Raw genomic sequence first — 8,972 nt, forward strand, 5'->3', positions numbered from 1 at the left:
CTCCAAGCCCCAAACTGTACGACACAGTCTGTACGGCGGTGAGGAGTCACTCACTGACTGTGTCCTGCCACAGTGCCTGCTGGGAATCTCCCACAGCCTGACTCTGCTTCTGGACAAAGAGCCCTGGAGCAGCCAGACACACAAGGTCAGTGTCTTTGATACAATGTATTTAATTTGGAAACCAATGAGTAAGCTATAGGTCAGTTTGTTAGAGCCAAACAAGATGATGACAGCGTGTGTGTGTGTGTGCGTGTGTCTCAGTTCATAGACTGGCTTCTCAGCATCACAGAAGGTCCTGAACAGAGTCTGTCAGCCACAACCATCAGCACAGCCAAAGGTAAAACACGCTAACACAACAGCACATATGACACACAGTACTTTATGTCACAGTATTTATATATTACATGGAAGTTCATATTCATGGATTTTGGTATTATTATTATTTCTCTTACTTCTGTTTCCCATAATGCTATGGGGGATTTAAACAGGATGCTGTGGTCTTCTGCTTGACCCTGTTTTTTAAGCCGGTATTGGTTTACATTTTGGCGAATTGGCAACATTAAACACTGGATTAAGTCACTGGATTGCTTTGATACTGAAGAAAGCGGAGGAGGGACATGCATCCAGTGTATTTGTTAGGCATCCAACATACACAGTGGGTTTTTGTGAAACACTGAATGCAAACAGATCTGTTTGAAGATTTCCACAGGGGGGTAACACTGATGTTGGTATTGTTATGGCAGCATAGTAAGGTACACATAAACATCAGTATTGGCTGTAGCTAGTTGAACACACACAGGCGCAACGTGAAACACACAGCCTGTCTTTCCTCTTACTGACATCACACTGACATTCTCACGAGCAAACAACATTCTTGGCAGAAATGAAAATGCCATGTTTGATTATAAACTAGAAATGTTCAGATTGGTTTATCTGATGGTCCGTGTGTGTTTCAGCCACCCTATTGGCCCTGAGGTCCTCTGCTGAGTTCAAGAAGAAAGCCGTATGGACCAGAGCATACGGCTGGTAGCCCTGAGGAGCCACTACACAGTGTAAGCATATGTGTGCTTCACTATGGACTCAGAAACTGCACTGCCATTGTTGCTCTGCTTCAATCACATATGAGAACGGCAACATCAAGAGGAATGTGCTATGTCAGAACAATATATGCCCATTAAAAGTTCATCAAATACAGGAAACATTTAATGGTGTTGGATTACATTTTGTGGCTTTTGAGTTCAAGATCTGTTCTTAAATATATATTTTATTGATGACATCAAACTCAGCTCGTTAAAGGTTATATATACAAAACTGCTACTAGTTGTTGCAATAGAGAACTGCATCAAAACAAATGGCCAACCAGACTCCATAGACGGGACCATGCTATGTAAACAAACCACAGAGAGGCTGTGATAACAACACAGGCAGAGGGAGTGTGTCGTCATTCTCTGCTCAGGACACAGTGACTCCGCTGTGTCTTTATATACATAATAGTTGTTTGCTGCTTCATTAATCTTTAAAATCTCATATATATCACTTTTCAAGTCTCAATTATCTTTTCAAAAACCTTTCAAAAGAAAGAAAAAAAGAACATCAAAACATTCACTCTTTTGATTTGAGGTGTCATTTCATCTTCATCTTCTTGTTCCATTTCTCCAGGTGATGTTGTCTCTCCTTCAGCAGCTGCCAGACTGTTACAGAGGCCCCTAAATAGACAACACTGGTGTTAGAAAGTCAGGAGAAACTGAACAGTGTGCAAACTGTTGTTTTGTCTATCGTCATTTTGTATAAAAAGATAGGTTTACTTCCAAATGTACTGGTTATAAATAGATGTTGAGGCTTGACAAACCACAGCTCAATTGTTCTAAACATACAGCTTTTCAGAGTTCTGCCTTCATTTATCTGTGAGCACACAAAGCTTCCAGTCTGACTACAGCCTGACTTACCACTAACTTCACTCAGTAAGCTTTTAATCAAGTCATGACATTACAACTGCAGGGTCAAACACGCATTCCGAGTAGAGTTTGTAAAATGATCATTATCTCTACGGGTTATCTGGCAGTCATCATGACAAAAGATAATATAGCTGTCAGCAGCACTGATGGTTTACATACTTTACACCTTCTCACAAGTTGAGGCTTGACATCTTTTAATTTTAGATTTGTTGTACTGTTGTAGTCGCACCCTTCAATCAGTCATTACAAAATGTCATGCATCAAATAAGTCATGACCCTAGATCGTGCAAACTCATAAAAAAAATTCATACAGTGCAATCCATGTGCAATTATGACACATGAACTTTTAGCATTTGTAGCAACCCCTAGTGGCTGAATATCCCAGGGAAGCTCAGGCTCATCTAAATACATGCACCGAATTTAATTCTAATAGCTCAATCCAATTTTGATTTAAAAGCATTTATGTTAAACTGAACCTAAGGGTCCAAGAGTGTAACATTTAGGAGGATCTTTTGTAGAAATGGAATATAACAGTGATAGCTATGTATTCATTAGTGTATGAAAGAGTTTTTTTCTGAGACCGAGGTTGAAAATGTATGCCAAAACATACAATTTGTTGTTATAGCACCACCATCTAGCCAGTCACATTTTTGTCTGCGAACTGTTACGGTTTAGGGCAGAAGAAGAAGCAGAAGAATAATCCTTACATACACAGTTGGGTTCCAGCTGCTTGGACTCTAATTTCCACAGTGATAACTTTCTGTAATTATAAACTCTTCCTCATTGTGGTTCAAAGCTCTTGCACAGTGTTTTGTCATTTGAAAAGCCTTCATACTCTCAGATGTGTTCCTCAAACTGTCCTCACTCGCACTTTCCAGGCTGAACACCAGCTAAATCATCTTACCGAGAGCGAGAACAGGCAGGTAGAGCATCGGGAGGAAGGGGAGGTGAATGTGTGCCGAGGTTGGTGCTGTTGGCTCAACGTAAGGCAGGGCCTGGTATATAGTGACACCTGGTGAACACAAAGAAACACTCAGCAGCAGCAGAAATGTAGCACGTTCAAGAGAGAGTTATTCCTTTAAAGTTTTAATACTGAACATGGGATGTTTTATACTGCCCCATTGAGAACCTGACTAAAAAAAATCCAATAAAGAACATTTCTTAGGGCAGAAACACTGGATCTGGTCAGTGGTGAGAAGTTATCTAACTGCCTGTGTGTGACTGATACACTGGAGCTTCAGGTCTGTCCGTAGTGTGTGTGTGTGTGTTGTGCACTGTCAAACACACTCTTAAGCAGAGGCTGGAGTGTACTTTCCTCACACACTTCCTGACATTTTATCATTGACCCTGCTTTGTCAACTCATTTCCTGTATGCTGACACTACTTCCCTTATGTGTTTGACATGTTACAGCAGCTCATATTGTTCAGCATGTGTGACAGCAGCTACAGTATCACTGACAGTTTATGGTCCTATGGTGGTCAGATGCAGTCTGAGACCATTAGTCTTTTTTAAGGCTGCCGGTTCTGCAGTTTGATAGTAAAAGTGAAGTCAACAAAATGATTTAGTCACCTTCATTGGCCACTGACAGGACATATAATGGAATCCAGAGTGTGTAGCGAATCCACAGCATGGTGATGGAGGGTTTGTCCATAACACACAGCAGCTCATGTGGGTACCTGTCATTAAACAGCACACATCAAAGTGTTAGTGAAGGGCATACTGGCATTTGATTACACAATAACTGACAGTAAGTTGGATCATAAGCTGTAAGCCTCTGTTCATTACTTGCACACCTGACAGCTCTCTCTGGATGTCGTAGAAAGACTATTCCTTAACACTCAATTTCACTATAATCTGATACTGCTGCAACTCTCCATATACCTGCCACTTTATATATATTTACCAAGACTTGAACACTCAGTAAATGTTGTAGTAATATACAGTTTTTAGGATTCACAGCAAATGTAATTAAAAACTACATGTTTGTCAAGATATCTTGCTTTAGACCATTGATAGTTTATAATTAGTGGACAGAGCTTCCAGGTCTGTGAAGTGAAAACAAACTTGGAAGTCAACTCACCAAACTCAGATCAAACTGTCAAACTAGGCAGAGCTGATCAGATATGAAGCTAGATTATTTTACTGTGTTGCCTGTTTCACCTAAAATCTTTTCAGAAACATATTTTAGTGTACTGTATCTGAAATCCGAGTTTGTGTGTGACCAGACGAGACCTGGAATTTGCTATCTTTCCCAAAAAGTGCAAACAGAATGAAGTGTAATGAAAAGATAAGTCGTTAAGTGGTGTGCGTACCGTAGGAGGTCCAGAATGTTCCACAAGAAGAACTGTACACATACGACTGGTTTACTCTGGATCTCCTCCAGCATGATGACGATGATCAGCAGGAGGTTCTTCTCCATAACCTGAAAAACAGACAGCTCAGTCCACCAAGCTACTCACATTGATAAAGAACTCCATTTGAGTGTCTTATAACATCCACGTGATCAGTGATAACATTCCATCGAGAGGTTGAGCTGTGATACAAACTTGGACGAAGCGAGGAAGAAGTCTGGCTTTCTCAATCCCATCAGCGATGTGGAAAAGCTCCAGGATGGAGAGCAGCTGGCACAGACTCATCACAAAGCCAACAGAGTAAAATGTGTCCGCTAAGGCATCTGCAAAGTCAAAAATCTTATTTTGTCACACTAACATACGCTATTTGGTGGAGACCTATCCTATTCCTGCTATTCTGAGTTAAAACCAATTAAAATTTGAGAGCTGCTCTTTCATATTTAGCCCAAAAAGCTTCAAATATTTCTCAGTATTGCATCATTTTGGTTCCACTCGGCTGTTTACTCTGATTTGATGGAATCTTAAACTGATAAGCTTACCATGGCCAAACGTGAGAAACCTGGCTATAATATTAGCCAGTATCCATGTGTGTCCACAGAACTGGGACAGGTTGTATGAGAAAATGTAGACGAGCCTGAAGCTAAACCTGTAAGACAAAAAAATGCACGGACCAGGTTAGCAAAATTGGCTTTTGTTTTTTTTTTTGGCAATTTGTCATGGACAGGCCTCCTGGCACGGTGAATGGAAAATATCAATGTTATTAGTTACACCGGTGCTTTTCCTGTTAGGACATGTCAGAAGGATCTGTTTACTGCAAAGCTGCTAAGGCTAATGCCCTTTAATTAGAATTTCATAAATCACCTAACGAACTATTTTGAGTAAATTAAATTACATGGAAACAGACAGAAAGTACATGTATTGTACACCACCTCAAGTGTTAACATTATTAACATGGTTCTTACACATTAACTTAGCAACAATTCAGGACTTTGAATGTTGTCATTTGTCATACTTTCACTTTTGAGGCATAGCTCAACATTTTCAAAAATACACTTTTGCTGAGAGTTAGATGGAATGGTCATATTTTATGGATATTTCACATTATATTCAATACATAATAATAACAGTAGAGAACAACTGATCAACTGTACAATGAACCCAAACAGTGAACACAATGACTGCAGGAAGTTTGTGTAAAATGAGAGATTTGGATGAATATTGAGCAGATTATTTCCTGTGAGCATCAGAGATGAGTTTTCCTGATACTTTTAGATACCATTTCATACAATTATCTGTCTGTATTATGTTTTTTTTTTTCATACATACTCAATAGGTTTCTTTTAGAACAAATTCACTGTTCAGAGAGTAAAGGCTCTGTGAATATAGCTGGTGTTCAGGTCTTCAAAGTTTACATCTTAAGTAATAATCTGAATCTTAAAAATAACAATTTAATTTGGTTTTCACATAACTGAAGGAAATGCTGAGATCTAGACCTACTGTGTATATTTTTAAGTTTTCTTATCCTTAACATTAAGAACATCTTGCAATCCGGTGAAGCTTTGGCAATCCCTAGTCGGGGTCCTGACCCCCAGGTTAGGAACCAATGCTCTAAGTCACCCATAAAACCTCCTCAGAGAACTCTAGTACCAACTCAAGCCCCTATGATGTATTCATTAGGATGTGAAAGCCTTCAAACCCCCTTGGAACCAATGTTTTAGTTAATTTGAGATTAACGGGTTATGTATTCACCTTTAAGAATTTGCATAAACCCTCAATGAAACCCTCATTAGAACCAGGGAATCCCTTTATACAGTATACCTTGGAATAAAGCATAAATACATAGGCATACTTATACTGGTATTATATTAATTAATTTGTTATAGAATCTTTCCAGCACAAATAAAGATTTAATGAAAAAAAAAATTTAGATAGATTTTCATTACTGACATGTTAATAAAAATAAAAATGTCAAGAAATAACCCTGTGTAGCTTTATAACTCAGTGAATATGTTTTATGAGCTCATCTTGTATAAAACTTGCAATATAAGTTCCAGTCCTTCAGATACATTTGAACTCTAAAGCACTTTAGCTGTAATGCTTGGAAAAATGTCAGTAAATTAAGCGATGTGTGTGATCAGCCTGACATTCCTAAGCACGCCCTGGAAATACAGAGCATTCCTCCCACAGCCAGAGCTCAGACACCGCTGTAAAACCCTCACAGTACTCACTCACATTCTCCTTCTAAAGTTTCCTTTTGGTCCTTTGTTGCAGGTAAGAGGATCTGCTCATACTCCCAGTGTGAGTCTGAAGGGGATCATTTCTCCAGGTGCAGTTTGTGGATTCTCGCAATGGTTTTTCTCCCAGCAAACCGAGACCCGCCTCTTACTTCAGCCTCCTTCACAACTGGAAGCAGAGAAATGCTGCAATATCTGGGCTTTGTGCTGCTTCCTCAGGCTGATTGTTGCAGTTTTTACTTTATAGCGAGTAGGAAGTGGACATTTCATGTGCGAGTGTGACGCCAGACAGTCCCAGCCCCCTTAAAGGAAACCATGAAGTGTCTGCCAAGAATACACAGGCTCAGGAGAGAGAGAGAGAAGGAGCAGCAGCAGGAGAACAATGAGCCACACACACACACACAGCACATGTAGAATAGCAGGATTAGCAGCAGGGATGAGTCAAACACTAAGAATACTTGTCTCACAACCTCAAACTATACTAAAACTGAAAGTGAATGTAAGGGAAGGTACTGCTTTCCTACTCTGCGTGTCTCAGCACAGCCATTGGTTTCTAGGGAAGATGTAAAAACCCCTCATAAATATATAGTTTAATTTTTAAAATGGCTTAATCAATTTCAACAGTTGGACACTCATTTTTATCAGACTTACTCAAACAGTAGGAAATAATACATTTTCTGCACTGGATTAATCCACATTTGGTGCTGTAGTGATTATTTGTGGCAGCAGGACAGTGTATGGGATTGAGTCCAAATAAATGAGTGTGTTGATGGTAATGAAGGAACATGTCCTCCAGTGCAACAGTGTGGCTTATTGATATGTTTTTAATAGTTTTGGATAATAATGGCGCTCAGTGGCATAGCGGAAGAAGATATTGTAAATATTCATTGTCGGTTAGTCTCTGCACATTGGATTTGTTGACTACAAGAAAAATATAGACCACCAAATTTATCCTTTAATCAAAATGTAAATATAAAAATATACAAAAACATATTAATGCTAAACTTTAATCACTATAATACCTATTCAAAGGACTAGTGTGTAGGATGTAGTGACATTTAGCAATGAGATTGCAGATTGCCACCAAGATCGCTGTTGATTTGCATTTACATTTCAGTATTAACAAACAAAAGTAGCAACAGCCACCTTAATTCAGTATGTAACATACACCATATGGTCCCAGACTAAAATGGCCTTAACTCAAAGCGCCTTGCACAATCTTAGAAAAGTCCTTGGGAGGATTAGAGCAATCCAAAGACTAACTTGAAGCCTAAATTAATCTTAAAGCAGGTTTAACTTCTATTTTACGGTTTGTGAGGGAGTCTATAGGCTGTTTAGAATTTCAGACATGCACCACCAGGCCAGCCAGATGAGAACTTGTTGATCCATTCAACTACTTTTATGAAATAACTTTTTGAGACCACTTCTATGTACTAATGCATTAGAGATAATTCAGCCTGGACTTTCCTTTCTGTCTCAAAGAAGAAGGCCTTTACCCACATTTCCACAAGTTCTGATCACTTTGACGTTTTTTATGTGTTTCCTGATGCTGCTGGGCAAGCCAACTATAAAGTTTAATTTTATGAGTATGGGTTCTTCAGTGATTGGCTGCATAGATGGATGGTATGCATCATGGTATTCCAACTTCATATCCAGTTCAACCTATAGAATTCATATCATTTTGTGCTCATGAAATTCTTTTTGTTTTCTGAATTCACTGCATTTTGCAGCCAAACCACTCTTTCTTTTGTTCAGCAGCAGTACTGTGGTGTTCATTTTCAATAACTGGACGGTTATTTGCTTTAGTAGTGTTTTTACTTACTGCTACTTTTACTACTTTTTGAGCAGATTCTTTTTGCCTCTGCTGTTTGTTTTGTCTCTAGATCCACACCAAGACCGGATTATCTATTCCATTCTGGGTTTTATGAGCACCATTAGACCGCAGCATGTACCCGTACCCAATGTAATCTGGCTTAACACAGGTGTGCTCCTTTAATCTTATCTTAACTACAGGACTCCATTGTCTAACTAAACTCTGCTACTTTTTTAAAAGATTTTTTTTATGCCTTTATTTTGGACAGGTGAATAAAGACAGGAAAGGAGGGAGAGAGAGGGGGGATGACATGCAACAAAGGGCCTGCAGGTTGGAATCGATCCCGGCACCATGTGGGCCCCTCATGAAAGCTACTTAAATGTTGTAGTTTAACTAGTCCACATTAAGACCTCCTCCTGGCTTAATCTAACCCCTGTCTGAAACTGGCCCTATGTGTGTCTGTCTGTCTGTCTGTTACATTATACTTTATGCTTATAACGTGTTATGGAAAAAAAGAGATGCAGCCTTAAAGGGGAACTTGGCAACTCTAGCCATTTCTTCGCTGGTTTTCATTTTTGTCATCGCATGTTTTTTCAACGATCATCATTTTCACCGGAA

At 39.3% G+C, this 8,972-nt stretch overlaps 2 protein-coding genes across 2 annotated transcripts in view; one reads left to right on the top strand and one right to left on the bottom strand.

The window, feature by feature from the left end:
• Positions 1 to 1,192, top strand: part of focad (focadhesin) — a 41,351-nt gene extending 40,159 nt beyond the window's left edge. Inside the window, exons 42-44 of the mRNA XM_035675710.1 lie at positions 7 to 145; positions 262 to 337; positions 957 to 1,192. Coding sequence (XP_035531603.1) covers positions 7 to 145; positions 262 to 337; positions 957 to 1,030 — 289 coding nt within the window. The 3' untranslated portion in view covers positions 1,031 to 1,192. The remainder of the gene's footprint in view (positions 1 to 6; positions 146 to 261; positions 338 to 956) is intronic.
• A 59-nt stretch (positions 1,193 to 1,251) lies between these two features.
• hacd4 (3-hydroxyacyl-CoA dehydratase 4) lies at positions 1,252 to 6,828 on the bottom strand. Its single transcript, XM_035675340.1, has 7 exons — positions 6,540 to 6,828; positions 4,847 to 4,953; positions 4,503 to 4,630; positions 4,269 to 4,378; positions 3,526 to 3,632; positions 2,860 to 2,967; positions 1,252 to 1,706 (listed from the first exon to the last, which is right to left on the bottom strand). Coding segments are annotated over exons 1-7 (645 nt in total). The 5' UTR covers positions 6,542 to 6,828; the 3' UTR covers positions 1,252 to 1,623.
• Between the last annotated feature and the right edge of the window lie 2,144 nt (positions 6,829 to 8,972).

This window comes from Morone saxatilis, unplaced genomic scaffold (genome assembly GCF_004916995.1).
Source record: "Morone saxatilis isolate NCDOM2014 unplaced genomic scaffold, NCSU_SB_2.0 Contig4, whole genome shotgun sequence".
Lineage (NCBI taxonomy): Eukaryota > Metazoa > Chordata > Actinopteri > Moronidae > Morone > Morone saxatilis.

Bases quoted from the DNA above. Each gene is read 5' to 3' on its own strand.
- hacd4 (XM_035675340.1), bottom strand. The intron at 2,968-3,525 runs GTGACTAAATCA...TGTGTTCACCAG, and splicing joins CCTGTCAGTGGCCAATGAAG to GTGTCACTATATACCAGGCC. The intron at 1,707-2,859 runs GTAAGATGATTT...TTGTCTATTTAG, and splicing joins CCTGCCTGTTCTCGCTCTCG to GGGCCTCTGTAACAGTCTGG.